Consider the following 25,269-nt stretch of genomic DNA (forward strand, 5'->3'; position numbering starts at 1 on the left):
CCGCGGTGACCTCAGGGGGCGCCCCACCCCCCGGCTCCGGCACTCGGCGGGGCGCGGGCGAGCAGAGGGCGCTCGGCGGCGCCGGTCCCCGCTCGCCGGGAACGGCCGCGGAAGCGTCGGCGGCGAAGCCCCCGCGGCCTCGGCGTCCCGGGCGCTGGCAGGAGGCGCCCTCCGCCGCCTTTAAAGCGCCGGCGCCCCCGGCCCCCGGCCCCACCCCGCGGCTCGGCCCCGCCCCCTCATGCATATGCAGGTGCGCGGGTGACGAATGGGCGAGCGAGCTGTCAGTCTCGTCCCGAACTTGTTGGCTGCGGGCGCCGGGAGCGCGGGCGCTCAGAGCCGAGGCCGGGACCCGCCGCCGCCGCCGCCGCCGCCGCCGGGAGGAAGCCGGGCCGGGTCGAGCGCAGCCGCCTGCGAGCCCGAGCCCGCCGCTCCCGCGCGCTCGCCACCGCCCAGGCCCGCGCGGCGCCGCCTCGACTCCGCCCGCCGCCGCCGCCGCCGCCGCCGCCGCTGCCGCTCGGAGGGCGCGCGGGCGCTGGGAGGCCGAGCTGGGCCGGACGCGCAGGGGTGGCGGCGGCGGCGCGCGGGGTCGAGGCGGCGATGCGGGAGCGGGGCCGGGGGCGCCTGCCCCGGAGGCTGCTGCTGCTGCTGGCGCTCTGCGTGCAGGTGAGCCGTGGGGTGCGGACGGGGCGCACCGGACGGTCCCTCGGGGCCGGGCGGCACCGCCCGTGGGCGCCGCGGTTCGGAAGCCCTGGGGCTCCGCGCGGCGGCGGGGGCTCGCGGCGGGTGGGGGCGGGGCGCCGCCCGCCGACCCCGGCCCGCGCCTCCCGCGCTCCCTCTGCCTTATTTTTAGGCGGCGCGGCCCATGGGCTATTTCGAGCTGCGGGTGAGCGCGCTGCGGAACGCGAACGGGGAGCTGCTGAGCGGCGCCTGCTGTGACGGCGACGGCCGCGGCCGGACCGCGCGCGCGGGGGGCTGCGGCCACGACGAGTGCGACACGTACGTGCGCGTGTGCCTCAAGGAGTACCAGGCCAAGGTGACGCCCACGGGGCCCTGCAGCTACGGCCACGGAGCCACGCCCGTGCTGGGAGGCAACTCCTTCTACCTGCCGCCGCCGGGCGCCACGGGGGACAGGGTGCGTGCGCGAGCGCGGGCTGGCGGCGACCAGGACCCGGCCCTCGTCGTCATCCCCTTCCAGTTCGCCTGGCCGGTACGTGCGCCCCCACCCTGGGCCCCAGCTCTCCCCTCCCGGCCCCCACCCAGCCCGCCGACCCTCCCGCACCTGCGGCCCGGGCCCTGCGTGCGGCCGCGCGCACCCAGACGGGGCGGGCCGGGCAGGGGGCGCCACGCGGCGGGCAGACCCCCCCGGCGCGTGCTCCGTGGGGCCGGGTCCGCGCCCCGCCACGTGGGCGCGCGGGGGTCTCGGCGGGGGTGGGGTGGCGGCCGCCCGCGTGCTCGGCGGCCCGCGGCGTGTGCCTGCGTCGCCCCGCGCGTGTCTGTCTGGGTGGGGAAGCGCCGCGAGGCGCGCTGGGACCCGGCGGCCCGCGGAGGCATGTGCACCGCGCGTGCTGGGGCTGGTATGGGGCAGGCCCCGGCGGAGCCGCCCTGGGCCCGCAGCCAGTCTGCGCTCGCCCTGCTGTTTCCTGGATGCCCCGGGATGGGGTGGGGATGGGGGTTGGGGGCTGGGCTGAGGAGGGCTTGATTCAGGCGTGTAGGCTGCAGCCCCTGCTGCTGGCCCAGGGCCCCCCCCCCCTTCACCCCAGGGGAAGAAATAGGGGCCCTGGTGCCGTCCATCTGTGGCCCCGTCCGTCTGTGGTGGGCTTTTGTTTTTGTTCTCTTTTGGGTGGGGGCACGGAGCCTGGGCTGGAGCCTGGAGGGGTGTGGGCTGCCCCAGGCCATGGTGCGTGAGGGCTAGGACAGACGGACGGACGGACGGGGCTGTCTGACGGAGCGTTGGTGGTCAGGCCAAGGCCTCCAGGTGGCTGATGTGTTCTGTTCCTGAACCAAGGCCTGGCCTGGCACCCAAGGGTCCCTGTGCTGCAGCCCTGGCCCCGGGTGGGGCCGATCCCAGTGTGCAGGGTCAGGAGCGGCTGGGGTGGGCCTGGGAGTGGGGAGTCGCTGGAGCGGGGCGCCAGGCTGCGATCCAGGGGCCCCGTCCTCTGACTCAGGACTTCCCGCTGGACCAGCTGTCTGGAGGCGCCAGGAATGTGCCCACCTGGTGCCCCTCTGGGGACCGGGAGTCGAGGCCAGGCCAGTCGTGGGGCTCGGAGGCCGCCCCCCAGGAGTCCTGTGCTGGCGTTTCCCTCCAAGCTGGGGTCAGGCGGCCTCACCCCTTTCTGGCCGCCCACCTCATAGGACGCCTGTCTGTCCCTGGCCCCCCTGGCCGTGGCCCTGCCCCCCTGAGCCTGGCTGACTCCTGGGGTTGCCTTTGACCGCGGGGCCTCAGGAGAATGTGTCCCTGCGATGGAGAGGCAGGGGCGGGCGGGAGGGCCCTGGAGGGCCCGGGAGGGCCCGGGGCAGTTCCGATAAGCCCGCCCTCTCGCCCCCACATCGGCGCAGCAGGCAGGTCTGAGCAGGGCCGCAGCCTGTCATTTGGGGCCCCGCCAGGGCGGCTTCGGATCGCTACCTGAGGATGTGTTTTCTGCCTGAGTTGGCAGCCGTGGCGTGGGGGCAGGGAGGCCCCGGAGGAATGTGGCGGGCCAACACGTGTCCCTCGTGGCTTCTGGGCCCACTGGCCGGCCGGGCCTGGGATGGGACGGGGCAGGCCCGCAGCTCCCTGGGAGCCTGGGTGCTGGGCTCTGGGTCTCAGGCAGCTCCCCTCTTCCGGCTCGCAGCTGGTCCCCCCCCGCATGTCCCGGGAGGGGCCGGGCCCAGCGGGGGAGTAGGACCGCCGGGGAGCGCCGTTCGGGCTGTCCCGTCTCCCCTCCCGGCGCAGTGTGGCTGCGACACCGGGCGTGGAGCGGGTGGTGTGCCAGCGCCCTGGTATTTCCGCTCGGCTGCAGCCGCTCCGTGGCCACGCGGCCTCGGCGTGCTGGGGTCCCTCTCTGTCCTGTGAGCGGGGGCACGTCTGGCCCCCGGGGCGCCCCGGGGCGCTTTGCTGTGACGGGAGGAAGCGGAGGATGTGCCTGGGCCCAGCCTCAGGGGCTCCGGCTGGAGCCAGCGTGGACTTTGGGGGTCCCTGGGGTAGGAACAAGAGGAGGGCCTTGGGGGGCTGGAGGTGGAACGTGGGCCCCCCCCCCCCCCCCGGAATCCAGGGAGCCGCCCCCAGGGCCCCTGCAGTCCCCCAGGCTGTCAGGTGTCTGCACTGTGGTTCCAGGTGGAACTCGGCCTCCGCCTTCCGAGAGGCTGGGCCGGGGCCTGCAGGTGGGAGGTGGAGGCAGCCGAGGTGGGGGGGCTGCCCTGCTCTCCTGACCCCACCCCACAGGTGCCCCTTGTTCCCTGGCCTCCCAGCGGTCAGGGACACCGCTGCCCGGAGCTGGGCTGTGGCTGGCAGGTGGAGGCGGTGTGCGTGTGTGTGTGTGTGTGTGCGTGTGCGTGTGTGCATGTGTGTGCGCGCGTGTGTGCAGGTGTGTGTGCACGGCTCTCCGGGTCCGGCAGGGGCGGTGGCTGATGGAGGTGCAGGGTGGCAGCCAGGGCCCCGCCAAGTGAGGGAGTGATGGGGGGCTGCCTGGTGGAGGCTGTGCCCGCCCACCCGGGTGTGGCTGGGGGTCGCTGTGGCAGGCAAAACTGAGGTAGGGGTTGCCGAGGTGGGCATAGGCCCCTGTGTGTTATGGGGGGCCTGAGGCTGACCCCGTTTCTGACAGCGCAGCCAACCTGAGACCCTCAGACACAGCAGCTTCGGGGACCCCCAGCCCTGCTCCCCGCCTGCCTGGGATCCTTCCCTCCCCCTCTGGCTGCCCAGCAAAAGGCCGGAGTCCCTAGGGGGCTATTGCGTGCTCGGGGGTATATGTGTATGGGGGAGGGGGGCGGGAGGATGGCCTGTCAGAGCCGTGTGTCCCAAATGGGAGGTCTGGTGAGATGTGGGCCAGAGTCCGGCCACACGGCATCCAGTTATCCAGGGGCTTGGCAGCTGCCGAGCCCCCAGCCCACGTGGCCAGGCGAGGCCTGTGCCCGGCACCTGCTGCCCTCGGGGGAGGGAGCATCGTCCTCCCTGCCCCCCCCCAGGAGCTGGGGGCTGGGCTGGTGGGGCCCTGGCTCCTCCTCACCCACCTCCCCTCCTGGGCCCTGTGTGTACCCCGGCCCTGCTTCCCTCCTACGCCTTCCCCCCAGGAGTGGGGCTTGGCCACGTGGGCCACTGGGTGGGCTTGGAGACGGCCGGCTTTGTCCCCTGCCCTGGGGGGGGGGGGCGGCCAGGCCGCCGCGGACAGGGCAGAGGCCCCTGCAGGTTGAGGCCGGGGCTTCGTGGAAGGGACTGTGGCTCTCAGGACCGTCTCAGGCTCTGGGGGCAGATTGGGTCCCTAAGAGGGTTCTTGGGGAGCCAGGCCAGGGCCTGAGGTGGAAGGTGGTCATGGGGAGACAAGTACCTCTAATCCCCAGGCCCACACAGCGTCCTCATCCCCAGACTTCAGGAAGTTAAGTCCCCATCCCCATCCCCAGGTGAGCGGGTCCCCATCCTCCCCCATCCTCCTCCCCAGGTGAGCGGGTCCCCATCCTCCCCCATCCCCATCCCCAGGTGAGGGGGTCCCCATCCTCCCCCATCCCCATCCCCAGGTGAGCTGGGTCCCCATCCTCCCCCATCCCCATCCCCAGGTGAGCGGGTCCCCATCCTCCCCCATCCTCCTCCCCAGGTGAGCTGGGTCCCCATCCTCCCCCATCCCCATCCCCAGGTGAGCGGGTCCCCATCCTCCCCCATCCTCCTCCCCAGGTGAGCTGGGTCCCCATCCTCCCCCATCCTCCTCCCCAGGTGAGCTGGGTCCCCATCCTCCCCCATCCTCATCCCCAGGTGAGCTGGGTCCCCATCCTCCCCCATCCTCATCCCCAGGTGAGCTGGGTCCCCATCCTCCCCCATCCCCATCCCCAGGTGAGCGGGTCCCCATCCTCCCCCATCCTCCTCCCCAGGTGAGCTGGGTCCCCATCCTCCCCCATCCTCCTCCCCAGGTGAGCTGGGTCCCCATCCTCCCCCATCCTCATCCCCAGGTGAGCTGGGTCCCCATCCTCCCCCATCCTCATCCCCAGGTGAGCTGGGTCCCCATCCTCCCCCATCCCCATCCCCAGGTGAGCGGGTCCCCATCCTCCCCCATCCTCCTCCCCAGGTGAGCTGGGTCCCCATCCTCCCCCATCCTCCTCCCCAGGTGAGCTGGGTCCCCATCCTCCCCCATCCTCATCCCCAGGTGAGCTGGGTCCCCATCCTCCCCCATCCTCCTCCCCAGGTGAGCTGGGTCCCCATCCTCCCCCATCCTCCTCCCCAGGTGAGCTGGGTCCCCATCCTCCCCCATCCTCCTCCCCAGGTGAGCTGGGTCCCCATCCTCCCCCATCCTCATCCCCAGGTGAGCTGGGTCCCCATCCTCCCCCATCCTCATCCCCAGGTGAGCTGGGTCCCCATCCTCCCCCATCCTCCTCCCCAGGTGAGCTGGGTCCCCATCCTCCCCCATCCCCATCCCCAGGTGAGCTGGGTCCCCATCCTCCCCCATCCCCATCCCCAGGTGAGCTGGGTCCCCATCCTCCCCCATCCTCCTCCCCAGGTGAGCTGGGTCCCCATCCTCCCCCATCCTCCTCCCCAGGTGAGCTGGGTCCCCATCCTCCCCCATCCTCCTCCCCAGGTGAGCTGGGTCCCCATCCTCCCCCATCCCCATCCCCAGGTGAGCGGGTCCCCATCCTCCCCCATCCCCATCCCCAGGTGAGCGGGTCCCCATCCTCCCCCATCCCCATCCCCAGGTGAGCGGGTCCCCATCCTCCCCCATCCTCCTCCCCAGGTGAGCGGGTCCCCATCCTCCCCCATCCCCATCCCCAGTGAGCCGGGTGTGACCAGGCTCAGCCCGGTCTTGGGGGCGGTATTCTCACACGGCCCATCCCATCGGCAGAGGTGCTGGGGGCCCTGGGCTGCTGGTCCTTTTCACACAGGGCCCTGAGGGCGGGTGGGCGGGTGGGGCCCACTGGTGTCTGCTGTGGAGTGTGGGCCTCTGGGTCCTGCGTGGGGTGGGCCTGTGGTCCCACGCCTTGCGGGAGGCGCCCCTCCCTCTCCCTCTCCCCCTCCCCCTTGGTGACAATGGCGGCAGAGGCCCAGGCCTCTCCAAGCTCGGGTTTCAGGAAATGTATCTGTGCTTGGAGCTCCTGGCAGGGCAGACACCAGCTCCGCTCCGTGGGGGGCCGGATGGCCGGTTGGGATGGGGCGGAACCGAGCCAGGCTGGAGCCGGGCCCTGGGCCCTGGGCTGAAGGCCGTGCTGGGCCTTGCCCGTGTGGGATGCCCTGGCCTGTGGGGTGGGGCACACGTGTGGGGAGTCCCGAGCCCTGGGGTGTGGGGCACCTGGTCCCGTGTCCGGTGCCATTTCCACGTCTTGGGCTGCTGCCCGTCACCCTGTCGGACGGTCAGATGAAGGGTTTGGACCTGGCCTTGGGGGTCAGGGGTCAGGGTCGGGAGGAGGCGGTGGACGGTGGGGGGTCCCGGCAGGCTCGCTGTAGGAGGAGCTGTAGCCAGGCCTTTGGGGACTGAGGCCAGGCCCCCCAAAGCCTGGGCGGAGCACCAGGGTCCCTCTGCCTGCTTGCTAGGCCGCCCGCCGCCCTGCCCATCCTGGAGCGACGGGACCCCTGGAGCCCTGCCCAGGCCCGTGGGCCGGCTCTGTGGGTTGACAGCCCTGCCCGCCTGCGGCGGAGGCGGGAGCGCAGGGATGCCTGGCTGCTGTGGCAGAGGGGAGACTGAGTCCCGGAGGCGCCGGGAGGAGAGGTGCCGGGCCAGCACTGAGGGAGGCTCAGGTTCGGGGTGACGTCCTGCTGGGCAGGTGCCGGGAGCCCAGCTGGCGGGCGGCGGGGCCCTGGCGGGCGGGCGCGGCCCTGCGGGAGCAGGTAACCGGAGCCCCGGTAACCCTACCTGAGCGGGCGGGCGGCGTGGGGTTTCCTGGGAGCCGGGAGGCGCTCCCTGCCCGCGGTGCCCAGGTGTGGGGAGGCGGCAGCGCTCGGAGGGGTGGGAGCCTGGGCCCCCTTCTGCTGTGGGGTGGCCAGTAGTGGTCACAGGCCCACCGGCCCGGCTCCCTGCTCCCGCCAGTGCCCCCGCAGCCACTCACTCCGCTCTGCGTTGGCGCCAACGTTGGCTCTGGGTGGTGGCCTGCGCAGTCTGGCCCCGGGTCCCTGCTACAGTCCCGTGAAGGGACCCCTCCCTCGCTCTCTGCAGCCCCAATCCCAGCGGAAACTCTGTGGGCCCTGCCCTGACACCCCTTAGAACAGCATCTCTGCTCCCCACCCTGGAGCCCCTCTGGCTCATCTGTCCACCGGGGCAGAGGCTGGGCTCTGTGCGTGAAGGAGGAGAGGGAGGGGGAGAGGAGGAACAAATGGGTGAAGGAATGAGTAAAGGAAGAAAGGGATGAACAAATGAAAGAACGAACGAGTGAGTGAGTGAGGGAGTGAGTGAATGAGTGATTGAGGGAGTGAGTGAGTGATTGAGGGAGTGAATGAGTGAGTGAGTGAGGGAGGGAGGGAGGGTGTGAGGGAGTGAGTGAGTGAGTGAGTGAATGAGTGAGGGAGTGAGGGAGTGAATGAGTGAGGGAGGGAGTGAGGGAGTGAATGAGTGATTGAGTGAATGAATGAATGAGGGAGGGAGGGAGTGAATGAATGAATGAGTGAGGGAGTGAGTGAATGAATGAATGAGGGAGGGAGTGAGGGAGGGAGTGAGTGAATGAATGAGGGAGGGAGTGAATGAGTGAGGAGTGAGTGAATGAGTGAATGAGGGAGGGAGGGAGGGAGGGAGGGAGTGAGTGAATGAGGGAGGGAGTGAGTGAGTGAGTGAGTGAGTGAGGGAGTGAGTGAATGAGGGAGGGAGGGAGTGAGGGAGTGAGTGAATGAGGGAGGGAGGGAGGGAGGGAGGGAGTGAATGAGTGAATGAATGAGGGAGGGAGGGAGTGAGTGAGAGAGTGAGTGAGTGAATGAGGGAGGGAGGGAGGGAGGGAGGGAGTGAATGAGTGAGTGAATGAGGGAGGGAGGGAGGGAGGGAGTGAGTGAGTGAATGAGTGAGTGAGTGAATGAGTGAATGAATGAGGGAGGGAGGGAGTGAGTGAGTGAGTGAGTGAGGGAGTGAGTGAATGAGGGAGGGAGGGAGGGAGGGAGTGAGTGAGGGAGTGAGTGAGGGAGGGAGGGAGGGAGTGAATGAGTGAATGAATGAGGGAGGGAGTGAGTGAGTGAGTGAGTGAGTGAATGAGGGAGGGAGGGAGGGAGGGAGTGAGTGAATGAGGGAGTGAGGGAGGGAGGGAGGGAGTGAATGAATGAGGGAGGGAGGGAGGGAGTGAATGAATGAGGGAGGGAGGGAGGGAGGGAGGGAAGGGACGAATGAGTAAGTGAACCGAGTGAAGCTTGGAGGAGCTGGGCTCCAGCTGCCGCCAGAAGTGGGATGGGCAGGGGGAGGTGGCCTAGGGGGCATCCGTGCCAGGGCGGGCGCTGTGTGTGCCAAGGGCTGTGGACTGGGACGTGCTGGGCTGGCTGTGAGGGGGCAGGAGCTGTGGGCTCCCCAGTTTCAGCCCGTGCTTTCTGGGGGGTGCAGGCCCAGGTGGGGGTGGTGGGTGTGAGGTCCTGTGGATCCTCTGGGGAGCGCTGGCAGGCGTGCGAGGGAGGGGGGGAGGGAGGAGAGGGTCCCCAAGGGCCAGCCTCGGGCATCCAGAGGCAGTGGGTGTGGCTGACTGTGACAGATCCCATGGCGGGGAGGGGGCAGGTGGGGTGGTGCTGGGTCTGGGGGTCAGCAGGAGGCTGCCGGGCGGGGGGAGCAGCCTGGGGGGGGAGCGGCCCGGGGGGGAGCAGCCCGGGGGGGAGCAGCCCGGGGGGGGGAGCAGCCCGGGGGGGGGAGCAGCCTGGGGGGGAGCAGCCTGGCGGGGGGAGCAGCCCAGGGGGGGAGCAGCCCGGGGGGGAGCAGCCCGGGGGGGAGCAGCCCGGGGGGGGGAGAGCCCGGGGGGGGAGCAGCCTGGGGGGGAGCAGCCCGGGGGGGGAGCAGCCCGGGGGGGAGCAGCCCGGGGGGGCAGCCGGGGGGGGGAGCAGCCCGGGGGGGGAGCAGCCCGGGGGGGAGCAGCCTGGGGGGGGCAGCCAGGGGGGGGCAGCCTGCGTGGGCCTGGGTGCTTGGCGGTGAGTGGAGCGTCGTGGCTCCCGGCACAGCCGACTGCAGGGGCTGGAGGATGGTCGTGGGGACGGGAGGAGTCTGGCCTCTGGGCTGCAGGGTCCCAGCCTGGGTGGCACCAGGGTCCGGTGGGCCGAGTGGTAGGGATGGGGAACCACAGAGGTACCCCGGGGAGGCCAAGTCCCGCCCCTCCTCGGAGCTTGTGCCTGTGAGTGACAAGGCTCTGGTCACCCCTGCAGAGGGCGGGTCCAGGGGTGGGCGGTGACGTCACCCCATCACGTAGCCTGGGGCCGAGGACAGATGGTCCTGGGAGCGGGTGGGGACGGTGACCGGTGACCGTGGCTGAGGCTGCGCGGGGGTCCCGGGCGCGTTTTCCCGCCTCTGCAGCCGGGCCCTCGCTGCCCTGGCGGCCTCGGGTGAGGCAGGCTGCATGGTGAGCTGCGTGTCCTGGGAGGGGCCGCTCCCAGCTGGGGCCCCGGGGCCTGGCAGGGGGCCCTCAGGTGCGCTTGCTGCAGGCCCTCGGCTGCCTCCTGAGCCGTGCTCGGACGCGGCCCCTCCCGTCCAGGCCACGGTGGGGGGCCAGTTTCCCCGCTCCAGCCGCTGCTCCCTGCTGCTCGGCACTCGGGCTCCCGGGTCTGGGCCGCTGCCGAGGGAGCCAGGACCCTAGGCCCCTGGCCTGCCTGACTGGGGAGCTGCCTCCCTCCTGCCAGCGGCGGGGGCGGTCTGGGGTCCGCTGAGATGGGGGCGGGGTCCTCGGTGGGTGGGAAGCCCTGACCGACCCTGAGGGCAGGGTTGGGGCTCGGGCTAGGGTATGGCAGGGCAGGTCTGTTCGCTCAGCGCAGGCCGCTGGGGGCTCGGGTCCCTGACTGTCCCCCCCGCCCCCCCCCCCCCCCCGTGTCCGCAGCGCTCCTTCACCCTCATCGTGGAGGCCTGGGACTGGGACAACCAGACCACCCCGGATGGTGAGTTCGCGCCCGCCGCGCCGGCTCTGGCAGGGGGGGTGCTGGCAGCGCTGCCTACAGGGCCCCCTCGGGGACAGGAGGGGACTCTCAGCTACAGGATGGGTGTGCCAGGTTCCTCGTCCTCTGCTGGCTGGGACTCTGTCCCTTTTCACCCCGGCTGCCAGGAGCCTCGGCCACGCTGGTGGTCTGCAGAGCTGTCTGTGCACTGCCCCGTCCCCGTCACGGCTGCACCCGTGTTCTCCCGGGGGTGGGTGTTCCGGGGGCCATGTCAGTGGCATGGAGGAGTGGGGCACCCCCGGGAGGCTCTCTGGCCCCGTGGCCCCCTCTCTGCCTGGCTGACCTGGAGCATCGGCCCGGTGGCCCGCTCCCCGAGGCGCCCCGAGGCGGGCTGGCCTGTGCTTGTCCTGCGGGGCCCTGGGTGCAGGGCAGAGAGGTTTCTCCTGGGCACACGGGAAGCACCACAGGCGGCGGCGGCAGCTGCACGTGCAAAGGCCCTGGGGCCAGAGTGAGCGGATGTGTTTAGGGAGCAGCCCCGGCCCTGCCTGGCAGAGGGGAGGTGATGAGGCCAGCAGGGCGGGGGCAGGTCAGGGAGGCTTTGAGCCCCGTCCCGAGCCAATCGGAAGTGTAGGGAGTGGTGCCACGGTCCCTGGTGCCCGTGGTTGCCCGCGCATGCCCCTCCCTCCGTGCACTGGCTTGGTTTCAGGTGAGGCCCGGCTGTCGGGAGAGAGAAGGCGCTTTAAGATGGGCAGTAGATGCCCGGCCGGCCTGGCTCAGTGGTTGAGCGTCCACTGAGGTCAGGGTTCGATTCCCGCTCAGGGCACAGGCCCGGGTTGCGGGCTCGGGCCCCAGTGTGGGGCGTGCAGGAGGCGGCCCGTCAGTGATTTCTCTCATCACTGATGTTTCTCTCTCCCTCTCCCTTCCTCTCTGAAACCACTGAAACGTGTTTTAGAAGAAGGATGGGCAGCGGGTGTGCCTGCCGTGGGCCGAGCCCCGGCCATCTCGGGGGCCAGGGTGGACCCTGCTGGGTCAGGGCCTGGCATAGGAGGGGCCGTCAGCCGGGGGCACAGGTGGGGGCGCCCCACCTTCCCGCCCCGCCTGCATGTGGGGGTGGAGCAGGAGCCGCGCGGGCCCGGACCGACTCTGCGCCCCCCCAGAGGAGCTGCTGATCGAGCGGGTGTCGCACGCGGGCATGGTGAACCCCGAGGACCGCTGGAAGAGCCTGCGCTTCAGCGGGCACGTGGCGCAGCTGGAGCTGCAGGTGCGCGTGCGCTGCGCCGAGAACTACTACAGCCCCACCTGCAACAAGTTCTGCCGGCCCCGCCACGACTTCTTCGGCCACCACACCTGCGACCAGTACGGCAACAAGGCCTGCATGGACGGCTGGATGGGCCCCGAGTGCAAGGAAGGTGCGGCGGCGGCGCCGGGGCCGGCGGGGGGCTCGGAGGGGGCCCCCCACACGGCAACAGGCTCTCTGCCCCCTTCTCTTGCAGCCGTGTGTAAACAAGGCTGCAACCTGCTCCACGGCGGCTGCTCCGTGCCCGGCGAGTGCAGGTGAGTCCGACCTGCCCCTTCGCCCCTCGTCAGCATTCCCACTCTCCTGCCTCAGCGGAGGGGGCGGGCACCTACTGTGCGCGGGGCTGTGCACACTCCTGCCTCAGCGGAGGGGGGCGGGCACCTACCTACTGTGCGCGGGGCCGTGCACACTCCTGCCTCAGCGGAGGGGGGCGGGCACCTACTGTGCGCGGGGCTGTGCACACTCCTGCCTCAGCGGAGGGGGGCGGGCACCTACTGTGCGCGGGGCTGTGCACACTCCTGCCTCAGCGGAGGGGGGCGGGCACCTACCTACTGTGCGCAGGGCTGTGCACACTCCTCCCTCAGCAGAGGGGGGCGGGCACCTACTGTGCGCGGGGCTATGCACACTCCTGCCTCAGCGGAGGGGGGCGGGCACCTACCTACTGTGCGCGGGGCCGTGCACACTCCTGCCTCAGCGGAGGGGGGCGGGCACCTACTGTGCGCGGGGCCGTGCACACTCCTGCCTCAGCGGAGGGGGGCGGGCACCTACTGTGCGCGGGGCTGTGCACACTCCTGCCTCAGCGGAGGGGGCGGGCACCTACTGTGCGCGGGGCTGTGCACACTCCTGCCTCAGCGGAGGGGGGCGGGCACCTACCTACTGTGCGCGGGGCCGTGCACACTCCTGCCTCAGCAGAGGGGGGCGGGCACCTACTGTGCGCGGGGCTGTGCACACTCCTGCCTTAGCGGAGGGGTCGGGCACCTACCTACTGTGCGCGGGGCTATGCACACTCCTGCCTTAGCGGAGGGGTCGGGCACCTACCTACTGTGCGCGGGGCTGTGCACACTCCTGCCTTAGCGGAGGGGGGCGGGCACCTACCTACTGTGCGCGGGGCTGTGCACTCTCCTGCCTCAGCGGAGGGGGGCGGGCACCTACCTACTGTGCGCGGGGCTGTGCACACTCCTGCCTCAGCGGAGGGGGGCGGGCACCTACTGTGCGTGGGGCTGTGCACACTCCTGCCTCAGCAGAGGGGTGCGGGCAGCTGGCAGTCAGTGCAGGGGAGACGCTGTCCTCAGAGCCTGGGGCGTGGAGGGCCCACGGGGACAGCGTGGCAGGGGCGAGAGGGTGGCAGGGCCATCCCGTGTAGCGTGGCCAGGGCAGTCCTGTCTGAGGGCGCAGGCCTGGAGACCGGAGCCACCTGAGGATGGGGGTCCCCAGCACCGGAGAAGCGGGGGGCCTGGGGTTGGAGCTCCTGGGTGGGGGCCGGGGACAGGGAAGCACCCGCAGCTGTTGCAGGGAGGAGCCGGCGGGAGGCCGGGGCTGGGGTGGGGCTGGGGTGACCCAGCAGGAGGTGCAGAGGTGGGCGGGTCCCGCAGAGGCCGTGGAGTGGATTTGATGTTGGGGTGAGAGGAGTGGGAGGTCAGGGAGGACCCCCGCTTTCCAGCCGTGGCCACGGAGCTGCCACGAAGGACGCGGGAGGAGAGGGGCATCGCCCAGCAGCCCTCGGGCCTCTGTCTGGGTGGTTTACGGGGACAGGCCTGGCCCAGGACACGCGTGGGCACCGGCAGGTGGTGGGAAGCCCGGGGGCAGGTGGCGAGGAGGCAGAGCCGCCTGGGCCTTCTGCTGAGGGTGTGCCACGGCAGAGGCCACGGCCAGGGCAGCCGGGTGTGGACATGGGGGTCTTGGTGGGGGCGGGGGGGATGGTGGGAGAGACCCTGGGGGTGTGCGGGGAGCAGTGGGTGGGCCCCGGGGTGGCCTGGGAGGGGTGCGGGCTGGCCGAGACGAGCAGGTGGGGCCGTGGCGCTCTGCCCGGCCTGGACTCCCTCATCCCCAGCCCTCCCTGTGGGCTGGGCTTGCTTCCCGGAGCGTTTTTCAGACAAGAACACTGAGCCCAGAGAGGTCAGTTAACTTCCCCAGCGTCACACAGGAATGAGTTTGGACAGGAGGGCAAGGTTTGGGAGCCAGGAAGCGGGGTAGTGACCCCTCTGCGTGGCCCCAGGGAAGGGCAGGGTAGGGCTTCCCCCAGCCAGCCCCTCACCGCAGAATTTCAGACACGCCCCGTGGGCCTCAAGGTGCGGGGGGCCTGGCACAGGCGGGTCCCTGTCCCGGGTGGGAGGGGGTGGGAGGCTGCCCGGCTGTCCGGGGCGAGGCTGGCTGCTGACTGGTGGCCGGGAGCCTGCGTCCTCTGGGCCCAGGGCCGGGCAGGAGCAGCGCGCGGGTCCCAGCCCTGCGCTCCCGGCTCGGCCCCGCCCTGTGCCGTGCACAGCCTGGGTGCACAGCCTGGATGCCTGGCGCGCGCTGTGGCCGGGGCCGCCGGCCGAGGAGCGAGCGGGGAGGAAGGCGGGAGGGAGCTGGTCTGCCTCACCCTCCCTGCAGGAAGCTGAGGGGCGGGACTCCTGGGGCAGGGGCCTGAAGGGCCGCCTGGGGGGTAGGTGAGCCCCCACCCCGCAGCCTGTGGGCGAGGCCCAGCTGCCGGTGGCTCAGGTTTCAGCGAGGACACCCCACCGGATGCTGCGGAGATGGCCCTGCCTTCCTGCCGCCTCCTCCCTCGGCCCCTGGAGCCCCGGGCAGGGAAGCGGGCGGTGGGGGCCTGCCGAGGCCGCACGCCCCCGGGCACCTGGAGGGTCCCGGTGGGGGGTGCGGCCCACACCACGTGACCCTCTGGCACACGGTCGGGGTGGCGGCACCCCTCTCCCCGCCTCAGCTTCCCTGTCCCTGTGCCCGCGGGGCAGGCCGTGTCCCCTCTGGTGGCCGCGGGCGGGGGCAGCCCAGGAAGGGCCATGGCTCCTTCCTCGTCCAAAAATACATTCACGTGGCGGTGCCGGCACGGGATCGACGCGGTGATGTCACTCCTTCCCTGGGAAGGGGCCCCGGGGCCCTGGTCAGGCCTGGGGGGCCTCGGGGCGCCTGAGGGCTGCGTCCCAGTCAGACCGAGCGCCGGGGCCGGGGCGGGGCGGTTCCTCCCGCGTCCTGGCTGCCTGCCCTCCGCCCGCACCTTCCCGGAGGGGATGCCGCCCACCGCAGGGCAGGGCCGAGCCCGGGGTCCCGCCACCGTCTGCCGGGAGCAGGTGGCTTCCTGGGCCAGTCGCCACCCTGAGTCTGGCTCCCGGACGGGGGCCGGTGCCTCCCCGTGAGACGGACCCTCCGTGGGGCTCTCTGGGAGAGACGTGACTGCCCGGGGTTTCAGGCGAGGCCGCGCTGAGCCCTAAGCCCCACAGCCGGCCGGGCAGGAGCCCCGGTCCTCCGCCCGCTGGCCCGCGTGGCCGGGGGGCCTGTGCCGTGCGGCCGCGTCGGCGCTCTCGTGCCCGGGGTCCCGGCCGGGCTTCCCTTCCCGGCGCCTGCTCTTGGGGCCCCGCTCAGGGGTCGGTCCCAGAATAGCTCGGGCAGGAGTGACTGGACAGCTGCGCCCACTGTCCTGGCCGGCGGCCGGGAGCGCCCGGGCCGGGCTGCTGGCCGGCTGTCACCCCCGCCTGGCCCCGGTCTGCTCCCGTGCAGAGGCCCGCGTGCCAGCCCTGCGGTGGCCCCTGCGCGACCCACGGCAGCCGCCACTCCGGGGCCACCCCACCCACTGGGCCCCGGGCCCCTTGGACTCCCCCAGGTGCCACTACGGCTGGCAGGGGCGCTTCTGCGACGAGTGCGTGCCGTACCCCGGCTGCGTGCACGGCAGCTGCGTGGAGCCCTGGCAGTGCAACTGCGAGACCAACTGGGGCGGCCTGCTCTGCAACAAAGGTGGGCGGGGCGGGGCTCGCCCGGCCGGGAGGGTGCGGAGCCGGGGTGCCTGCTCTGAGCACCCACCTGCTCCCCAGACCTGAACTACTGCGGCAGCCACCACCCCTGCACCAACGGGGGCACGTGCATCAACGCGGAGCCGGACCAGTACCACTGCGTCTGCCCCGCCGGCTACGCGGGCAAGAACTGCGAGCGGGGTAGGTGGGCCCGGCCCGGCCCGGGAGCCCGCTGGGCCCAGCGCTCCGGCTTCCTCCTCCCTGGACACACCTTTGCCCGCCTGGGGCCTTGGGGTGGAGGGGAGCACCCTGCAAAGGGGGGGCCCTGGGCTGTCACGCCCACCGCCCACCGCCGCCTCCGGTCCCCACGCAGCCGAGCACGCCTGCGCCTCCAACCCCTGCGCCAACGGGGGCTCCTGCCACGAGGTGCCCTCCGGCTTCGAGTGCCACTGCCCGTCCGGCTGGAGCGGACCCACCTGCGCGCTGGGTGAGTGCCCACCGGAGGCTGCGGGGGGGCCCTGAGGGGGATGGGGGGGCGCTCTGGGGCGGGGCCGCTGCTGCACGTCCACCACGTGGCGGTGGACTTGGTGGCCAGGGGAGCCGTGACGGGAACCCCCGGCACGCGGCCCCGGCGCCCGGCCCGCCGCCGCACCGCCCACATGCCCGCCGCCCCGTCCCTCCGCAGACATCGACGAGTGTGCCTCCAACCCGTGCGCGGCGGGCGGCACCTGCGTGGACCAGGTGGACGGCTTCGAGTGCCTGTGCCCCCAGCAGTGGGTGGGCGCCACCTGCCGGCTGGGTAAGGCCCGGGGGGCACGCGTGTGCATGGGCCGCGGGCTGTGCGTTCGGCTGCTGCTGCTGCGGGTGCTGCTGTGGCTGCGGGTGCCAGGCGAGGGCAGCGGGGCGCAGGCCCCATGGCGCCCTCTTGTCTCGTCCACAGACGCCAATGAGTGTGAAGGGAAGCCGTGCCTTAACGCTTTTTCTTGCAAAAACCTGATTGGTGGCTATTACTGTGATTGCATCCCGGGCTGGAAGGGGATCGACTGCCATATCAGTCAGTATGGGGGGCAGGCCGCCGGCGGGCGGGGCTGGGCAGCCCCCAGGCCCCCGTGACCCTCCCTCTGTCCCCCAGACATCAACGACTGTCGAGGGCAGTGTCAGCACGGAGCCACCTGCAAGGTGAGGTGTGGCCGCCGCCGGCCCCGCCCCCGGGGAAGGCGTGGGGTGGCGTGCCCCCGGGGGAGGCGTGGGGTGGCGTGCCCCCGGGGAAGGCGTGGGGTGGCGTGCCCCCGGGGAAGGCGTGGGGTGGCGTGCCCCCGGGGAAGATGTGGGGTGCGTGCCCCCGGGGAGGCGTGGGGTGGCGTGCCCCCGGGGGAGGCGTGGGGTGCGTGCCCCCGGGGGAGGCGTGGGGTGGCGTGCCCCCGGGGGAGGCGTGGGGTGGCGTGCCCCCGGGGGAGGTATGAGGTGGCGTGCCCCCGGGGGAGGCGTGGGGTGGCGTGCCCCCGGGGGAGGTATGAGGTGGCGTGCCCCCGGGGGAGGCGTGGGGTGGCGTGCCCCCGGGGGAGGTATGAGGTGGCGTGCCCCCGGGGGAGGCGTGGGGTGGCGTGCGCCCGGGGGAGGTATGAGGTGGCGTGCCCCCGGGGGAGGCGTGGGGTGGCGTGCCCCCGGGGGAGGCGTGGGGTGGCGTGCCCCCGGGGGAGGCGTGGGGTGGCGTGCGCCCGGGGGAGGTATGAGGTGGCGTGCCCCCGGGGGAGGCGTGGGGTGGCGTGCCCCCGGGGGAGGCGTGGGGTGGCGTGCCCCAGGGGGAGGCGTGGGGTGGCGTGCCCCCGGGGGAGGCGTGGGGTGGCGTGCGCCCGGGGGAGGCGTGGGGTGGCGTGCGCCTGGGGGAGGTATGAGGTGGCGTGCCCCAGGGGGAGGCGTGGGGTGGCGTGCCCCCGGGGGAGGCGTGGGGTGGCGTGCCCCCGGGGGAGGCGTGGGGTGGCGTGCCCCCGGGGGAGGCGTGGGGGGGCGTGCCCCCGGGGGAGGCGTGGGGTGGCGTGCCCCCGGGGAGCTCACCCCGCCGCCCTCCCAGGACCTGGTGAACGGCTACCAGTGCGTGTGCCCACGGGGCTTCGGGGGCCGGCACTGCGAGCTCGCGCTGGACGAGTGCGCCAGCAGCCCCTGCCGCAGCGGCTTCTGCGAGGACCTGCTGGACGGCTTCCGCTGCCACTGCCCCCCCGGCGTCTCGGGGCTGCTGTGCGAGGTGCGTGTGGGGGCCCTGCCCTCCGGGCCCCGCTGCTGCCCTGCGAGCCCCCGGGGTCGGGACAGGCCGCTGTGGGGACCCCCCCTACAGCCTCCGGGCTCAGTCCCAGACGGAGCCCCGGCCCCAAAGTGCAGGTGGCCTGGCGGGGCGGAGGGTGCGGGGAGGGCAAAGGGTCCCTGCTGGTCATGCCACGCCCTGGCACGTGGCCTGTCCACCCCACACGGCCTGAGGGGGGGGCTGTGACGAGGTGGGGCATGTGGGCCTCCCGAGAGGGGCCCTGGATGGGGTGCAGGAGCCTGAGTGTGAGGGGCTGCGTGTGCCGTGCATGAGAGGGGCTGCGTGTGCGGTGCGTGGCCCTGGGAGGGGCGGGGTGCTCTCCAGATGCTGGCTTGTGCCCACCGCCCTCTGACCTGCCCTGGCCGTGGGCTGCAGGGGGCACAGGGCAGGCTCCTGGCCAGCAGGCCTCCTGGGCCCATGGTAGAGGTCCCGCCTGGCGAGGACCCACGTCTGGCGAGGACCCGCAGACCGGGCTCCGGGCGGCAGGCCTGGGGGAGCAGGTCCGGCGCGGCCTTCCTGCCAGCAGGAGGGGCAAAGGCCGGATGCCGCCAGAGGCAGAGGAAGCGGCCGCTGCGGAGCGCGGTGGCGGGAGGGGCTGGCGGCCCAGGTGTTTCCGTCCAGCCGAGGGGCCTGGCCGTCTCGGGTGGGAGGCCCTCGGGCTCTGGCTGTGGAGGCCAGGTGTCCAGGCCGCGTGGACGCCACCCCTGGCCCGTGTCGTCCCACCAGGGGGCTGCGCCCTCACGATGCCCCCACCCAACAGGTGGATATCGACTTGTGTGACCCGAGCCCCTGCCAGAACGGCGCCCGCTGCTACAACCTGGAGGGCGACTACTACTGCGCGTGCCCTGACGACGTGGGTGGCAAGAACTGCTCTGTGCCCAGGGAGCCTTGCCCTAACGGGGCCTGCAGAGGTGGGGCGGGGCCTGCAGAGGCGGGGAGGGGGCGGGGCCTGCAGAGGCGGGGGCGGGGCCGGCTGACCTCTTCCCCTTTGCTGCAGTGATTGACAGCTGCGGGTTCGAGGCAGGAGTGGCCGGCGGGGCCCCGTCCAGCGTGTGCGGCCCCCACGGGCACTGTGTCAGCCACCCCGGGGGCAACTTCTCCTGCGTCTGTGACAGCGGCTTCACGGGCGCCTACTGCCATGAGAGTGAGTGGCCGTGGCCGTGGCCGTGGCCGTGGGCCGGGTGGGGCGGCCGCCGGGCCCCGCTCACGCCTGCCTCCCGCAGACATCGACGACTGCCTGAGCCAGCCGTGCCGCAACGGGGGCACGTGCATCGACGAGGTGGCCGCCTTCCGCTGCTTCTGCCCCAGCGGCTGGGAGGGCGAGCTCTGCGACACCAGTGAGTGGGCCCGCCCGGCTCCCCCCGCCCCGGCCCCCGGGCGTCGGGCTCCCCACACCCCTTCCCCACCCTCTGCCTCTCCCGCCCGCTCCTGGGCCTCCGCCCCGGCCGCCCTCCCCGAATGCCGGCGACCCCCTGTTGACCGGCGTCCTCGCCCCCAGATCCCAACGACTGCCTCCCCGATCCCTGCCACAGCCGCGGCCGCTGCCACGACCTGGTCAACGACTTCTACTGCGCGTGCGACGACGGCTGGAAGGGCAAGACCTGCCACTCGCGTGAGTGCCCGCCCGGCCCCGCCCGCGGGCCTGCTCGCCGCGAGGCGCGCCCGCTGAGCAGCCCTGTGCCCGCAGGCGAGTTCCAGTGCGACGCCTACACCTGCAGCAACGGCGGCACCTGCTACGACAGCGGCGACACCTTCCGCTGCGCCTGCCCGCCCGGCTGGAAGGGCAGCACCTGCAACCTCGGTGAGGCCCCCCCCCCCCTGCCGCGCGCTCTGCCTCCGGCGGGTGGGCGTGGACGTGGTCTGTCCAGGGCTACATGGAGCGGACCCTCCTCTGCCCCCTCACAGCCAGGAACAACAGCTGCCTGCCCAACCCCTGCCTCAACGGGGGCACCTGCGTGGGCAGCGGCGACTCCTTCTCCTGCATCTGCCGAGACGGCTGGGAGGGCCGCACCTGCACCCACAGTGAGTTCCGGTCGGGGCGCCGGGCAGGCGTGGGGTGGGGCGGGGCCTGTGGGCTGGGGCTCCCTGGGCCCGCCCCCTCCTGACCCTGCCCATGCACGTGCCCATTGCACCTGTCCACCAAAGCACAGTTGTACCCCAAGACCTGCTGTGCTCCCCTGACCCCTGACCCCTAGCTCTGCAGCCTCATTCCCCTCCCTGGGTGTCCTGGCTCCATGGACCTGCCAACCACTCAGCCTGCAGCCAGGCTCCTGCCCATGCCCCCCCACCCCCTCCCGCTGCAGGCCCCGCCCCCTCCCGCTGCAGGCCCCTCCCCCGCCCTGCAGGCCCCGTCCCTCCTGTTGTAGGCCCCGCCCACTCCCCTGCAGGCCCCGCCCCCTGGCGGCTGTCCAGGTCGCCCTCCGAGGCCACCGCTGCCCCTCACCCCCGCCTGCCGGCGCACGTGGTCAGGGTGGGCTGTGGTGCCCAGGCCGCCGCACCCCGCATGGGGGCTCGGGTGGCGGATGCCACGCCCACCTCCTTTCTCTTTTCTCGGATGCAGACACCAACGATTGCAACCCTCTGCCCTGGTGAGTGGCAGCCCTGGGGCCGCGGGCCGGGGTGCTTGTCCGCCCGGGGGCTCCCTGAGACCCGCCCTCTCTCCGCAGCTACAACGGCGGCGTCTGCGTCGATGGCGTCAACTGGTTCCGCTGCGAGTGCGCTCCCGGCTTCGCGGGCCCCGACTGCCGCATCAGTGAGACGCCGGGCGGGCGGGCGGGCTCGGGTTCGGGTGTCCAGTGTCGGGGGTCACCAGAGTCCACACACCCTGGAGGACGGTGTGGGCACAGCCCGCTCCTGCCTGGCGCCAGGCCTCAGTGTCCCCCTCGTCCGTGCCCCACCAACACCCCTGTTTTCTCTGGGGCTGCCTGGGGGGGGCGGCTAGACCCGTGCTCCCCAGCCTTGTTTTGGCCACGCCCCACCTAAGATCTCTAAAATCCTGGTGCCCCGGTGACATAGAATTCTTATTATTCAGAGGGAACTCCTGTTCACGTGGAGGAAGCCTCAAAGGCCATGAACTTGGCCTAAACCAGCTTCCACGGAGCACGGCATCCATGAGAGAGAAAAGTGAAAGGACGAAAGGACAGTTAAGGACTGAGGACGAAATCACTAAGAAACTGTTAAAAAGAAAATAATGAAGCGATGTGAAAAAATAGCCAATAAAGTTTCAAAACATAGAATAGAGAACTGAAATGCATAAATACACTGAGTGGCCAGATTATGATGATCTCTGAACGCATAATAATCTGGCCACTCAGTGTGTGTGTGTGTGTGTGTGTGTGTGTGTATTAGAGGCCCGGTGCATGAATTCGTGCATGGGTGGGGTCCGGCCAGCCTGGCCCGGGGGAGGGGACATGGGCGGTTGGCCGGCCTGCCTGCTGGTCGAACTCCTGGTCGAGGAGACAATTTGCACATTAGCCTTTTATTGTATAGGATGTACACTGAGTGGCCAGATTATTATGCGTTCAGAGATCGTCATCATCTGGCCGCTCATGTGCGTCACAGTATGTGTTTACATCCTGTAGGTGAGGCCCTAGACCCATAAGGAACACAGAAGGTTCACTGTTAATGACTCGTTCTCGGATGGCCCCCCTCAGAAATCACAGGGCCCCCTGGGGCGTGTGCCCCGCTGGGACCCGCTGGGCTAGGTCCTGGCTGGCTGAGGGGCCGGTGCCCATGAGGCCTCGGGCTGTGACGGTGACCGTCGAGGCCCAGCTCAGAGACCCCCGGGCACTCGAGGCCCGTGCTGACCTGGGACGGCTCCCCGGACCGTCCCCGGGGCCCCGCGTGGGCGCCGCCTCCTGCTGCCTCTGAGCGGCCGCTTCTCCGCAGACATCGACGAGTGCCAGTCCTCGCCCTGCGCCTACGGGGCCACGTGTGTGGACGAGATCAACGGCTACCGCTGCAGCTGCCCGCCGGGCCGCGCTGGCCCGCGGTGCCAGGAGGGTAGGCGGGGAGCATGGTGGGGGGGGGGGGCGTGCCAAGCAGGAGCAAGGGCAGGACCTGGCCTCCGGGCTCAGTGCCACCGCCGACCCCGCCTCCTCCCCCCGCAGTGATCGTGTTCGGCAGGTCCTGCTGGTCGCAGGGGGTGCCCTTCCCTCACGGGGGCTCCTGGGTGGAGGACTGCAACAGCTGCCGCTGCCTGGACGGCCGCCGGGATTGCAGCAAGGTGCCAGGGGCCCCTGCCCACGAGCGAGCCTCCCTGCCCAGCCCGGCCCCGCCCTGCCCGGGTCTGCCGTCCTGGTGCCCAAGGAGCTCCGTCTTTTGTCCGTGACCCCGATACTCACCCTGGGAGGCCCAGGAGCTGCTGCCGGGGGAGGGGCGAGGGGAGGATGAACCAAGTCCACCCCCCTCTGCTGGACGTCCAGATGGAGGCCCCCTGGCCCGACCAGGCCCCTTTCCTCGCTGAGTCTCGGCGCTGCTCCGAAGGCAGAGCCCCTCCCTGCGTGTGCGGGCCCCGCCCTCGGGGCCTCCCTGTCTGGGTGGGCACGGCCCTGGGACTTGCTGACCTTGACCCTGTCTGTCTGTCTGTCTCTCTCCCTACGTGGCGTCCGTGGGCCCTCGTCCGGTGTGCCCGGCCCAGGTGTGGTGTGGACGGAAGCCTTGCCTGCTGGCCAGCCGGCCCGACACGCTGAGCGCCCAGTGCCCTCCGGGCCAGCAGTGCGGGGAGAAGGCCCCGGGGCAGTGCCTGCAGCCGCCCTGCGCGGCCTGGGGGGAGTGTGGCCCCGAGGAGCCCCTGCTGCCCGGCACCCCCTGCGTGCCGCGCTCCGGCCACCTGGACAACAACTGCGCCCGCCTCACGCTGCACTTCGACCGCGACCAGGTGCCCCCGGTGAGCTGTCCTGGCGGCGCCCGCGTGTTTGCAGGGCCTGGACACGTCTGTCTGCTCCGAGCGGCCGCTCGGACGGCGGGGACTGCTGGCTGCCCTCCGCGCTGCCCGTGGCTCCGCCCCTGGGGGTCAGGGAGGCCGGTTGGTTCTGTGGGGGCCAGGGAGCCTGTCCATCAGCCTTCCGGGGGGCCCCTCGGCCTGCAGCTGGTAGGCCGTCCGGTGGCTGGGTGCCCGGAGCCCGTGGGGAGGGGCTCAGGGTGGGGAGGCCCCGCCCCTCGGGCCTGCAGGTGCTGCTTCCGCCAGGGCGGACCCCGGGGAGGGGACGGTCTGTCCTGGGTGGGGCTCAGGTGGTCTGGTGTGGAAACAGCTGCCCACTGACCCCCTGTGTCCACTGGCCCCCGACGGGCTGCGGGGCGTGTCCTGCCAGGAGCCTTGAGTGGCAGCTGGGGGTGTGCGGGCTGCTCATGTGCCGTGCGTCTCTGCCCAGGGTACCACGGTGGGCGCCATCTGCTCGGGGATCCGCGCCCTGCCGGCCACGCGGGCGGTGGCCCGGGACCGCCTCCTCGTGCTGCTGTGTGACCGTCCGTCCGCGGAGGCCAGCGCCGTGGAGGTGGCCATGGTGAGTGCGGGCGGGCGGCTGGCCGGCCACCCACCCTCCTCGGTCCTGCTCTGCACGGGCTCCTGGGGGTGCAGGGCCCAGGCCGGCCGGTCCTCAGGTGCTTGAAGGCAGAGTGACTGACAGAGACGTGGAGTCCACTCCACTGCCGGGGGCGGAGCCGGGGTGCCCTGCCCGGTGCCGGGGGCAGAGCTGGGGTGCCCTGCCCGGTGCTGGGGGAGCCGGGCCTGGGGAGGGGTGTTGAGGTGCCCGGGGTGAGAGGAGAGGCAGGGAGCAAGGCCGGGTCAGGCCTGTTCGGCTGGGCAGTGCCTGCAGCCGGGCCAGAGGCTGGGCCAGCGCCGGGCCAGGCAGAGATGGGAGCCGGGGGCAGGTGTGTGCGGGTCCGAGAGGGCCCAGGGCCCCGGGAGATGGTGGTGGCTGGTGGGGCCCGTGAAAGGGGGGTCAGCCAGACCCACCTCTCTGAGCTGCCTGGGGGCGCTCCCCTCGGGCCACCCTGGGGACCCCGGCTCCTGCCTGCAGCCCCGTCCAGGGCGGCCCGCCCACGGAGCACCGCGGCCTCCGCTCCATCCAGCGCCGCCGGGGCGGGGGCCGGCCCGCAGGCGGCAGCACCCTCAGCGCGTCCTCTCCGCAGTCCTTCAGCCCCGCCTGGGACCTGCCTGACAGCAGCCTGATCCAGAGCACGGCCCACGCCATCGTGGCCGCCATCACGCAGCGCGGGAACAGCTCGCTGCTGCTGGCCGTCACCGAGGTCAAGGTGGAGACGGTGGTCATGGGCGGCTCCTCCACAGGTGAGTGGGTGGGCGCGGGGGGCTGTGCGCCGGGGCTGGGCGGGGAGGGGCCGGGCCGAGCCCCTGCTGGAAACGCCCCGCCCGCCCGCAGGGGTGCTGGTGCCCGCGCTGTGCGGCGTGTTCAGCGTGCTGTGTCTGGCCTGCGTGGCCGTCTGCATGTGGTGGACCCGCAAGCGAAGGAAAGAGCGGGAGCGGAGCCGGCTGCCGCGGGAGGAGAGCGCCAACAACCAGTGGGCCCCGCTCAACCCCATCCGCAACCCCATCGAGCGGCCGGGCGGCCACAAGGACGTGCTGTACCAGTGCAAGAACTTCACGCCGCCGCCGCGCCGGGCGGCCGAGGCGCTGCCGGGGCCCGCGGGCCGGGGCGGCGGCGGGGAGGACGAGGACGACGAGGAGCCGGGCCGCAGCGAGGAGGACTCCCCGGAGGCGGAGAAGTTCCTCTCCCACAAACTCACCAAAGAGCCCGGGGGCTCGCCCGGGAGGCCGGCCTGCTGGGCCCCGGGCCCCAAAGTGGACAACCGGGCGGTCAGGAGCATGAACGAGGCCCGCCGAGCCGGCCAGGACTAGGCCGGCCGCCGCGGGCCGGGACCGGGACCCCGCCCCGTGCGGGGCGCCACCCTACTGCCGACCAGGAGGCTGAGGCTGTGTGCATAGTTTCTTTATTTTGTGTAAAAAAACACCAAAAACCAAAAACAAATGTTTATTTTCTACGTTCCTTTGACCTTGTATAAATTATTCAGTGACTGTCAGGTGGAAAGCGAGGGTGTATTCTCGGACAGTGGCTATTTTTGTAACGTTTCCGCATGTCGCGTCCGCCGTGTGGCAGGAGAGGGTGTCGTGTTCTCCCCAAACTGTTTGTCCCCCGAGGTGGCGCCCCGTTTACAGAATCTCCCCTCTTATTCCTCACGCGGGGGCCTCCGTGGCTCCCGGCCGAAGCGCCGACGGGACCCGTGGCCCATGGTGTTTAGGGGACCCGTGGCTGTTGGTGGGACCACCGTGGCTGACCGCGTGGCCGTGGCTGTCAGTGGCGGCTGTGGCGTGGCCCGAGGCCACGGCAGCCCTCGCAGGCTCACAGGCCACTCCCTCTGCCCACCGCCCTCGCCCGCTCCTGCCCGGAACACGCCCTCCGGTCTCTCCACTGTGCGTTCTGAAGTGCCCTTCCTGACGGCCGTTCCGGGACGGGGCAGTATTGAACTTGTGACAAGTGCCTTCACACGCCCCTCGCCGCCGTCCGCGTTG

The 25,269-nt window shown here is 71.8% G+C and overlaps 1 protein-coding gene across 2 annotated transcripts; it reads left to right on the forward strand.

The window, feature by feature from the left end:
- Positions 1-461: 461 nt before the first annotated feature.
- On the forward strand, positions 462-24,740 carry JAG2 (jagged canonical Notch ligand 2). 2 transcript variants are annotated; one of them, XM_054715684.1, is made up of 26 exons: positions 462-663; positions 851-1,207; positions 10,150-10,207; positions 11,362-11,613; positions 11,698-11,758; positions 15,316-15,446; positions 15,524-15,643; positions 15,816-15,929; positions 16,128-16,241; positions 16,383-16,496; positions 16,575-16,621; positions 17,514-17,684; positions 18,502-18,652; positions 18,739-18,885; positions 18,965-19,078; positions 19,240-19,353; positions 19,429-19,542; positions 19,647-19,763; positions 20,302-20,329; positions 20,408-20,493; positions 21,630-21,743; positions 21,851-21,966; positions 22,381-22,629; positions 23,114-23,245; positions 23,874-24,030; positions 24,122-24,740. In XM_054715684.1, the coding sequence occupies exons 1-26, from the start codon at positions 598-600 to the stop codon at positions 24,595-24,597; spliced, it is 3,720 nt and encodes a 1,239-aa protein (XP_054571659.1). In that variant the 5' UTR covers positions 462-597; the 3' UTR covers positions 24,598-24,740. The 2 variants fall into 2 exon arrangements, with proteins under 2 accessions (XP_054571659.1, XP_054571660.1); XM_054715685.1 differs by lacking the exon at positions 16,383-16,496.
- Positions 24,741-25,269: the final 529 nt, after the last annotated feature.

The sequence above is a fragment of the Eptesicus fuscus genome, chromosome 5 (assembly GCF_027574615.1).
Source record: "Eptesicus fuscus isolate TK198812 chromosome 5, DD_ASM_mEF_20220401, whole genome shotgun sequence".
Taxonomy (NCBI): Eukaryota; Metazoa; Chordata; class Mammalia; order Chiroptera; family Vespertilionidae; genus Eptesicus; species Eptesicus fuscus.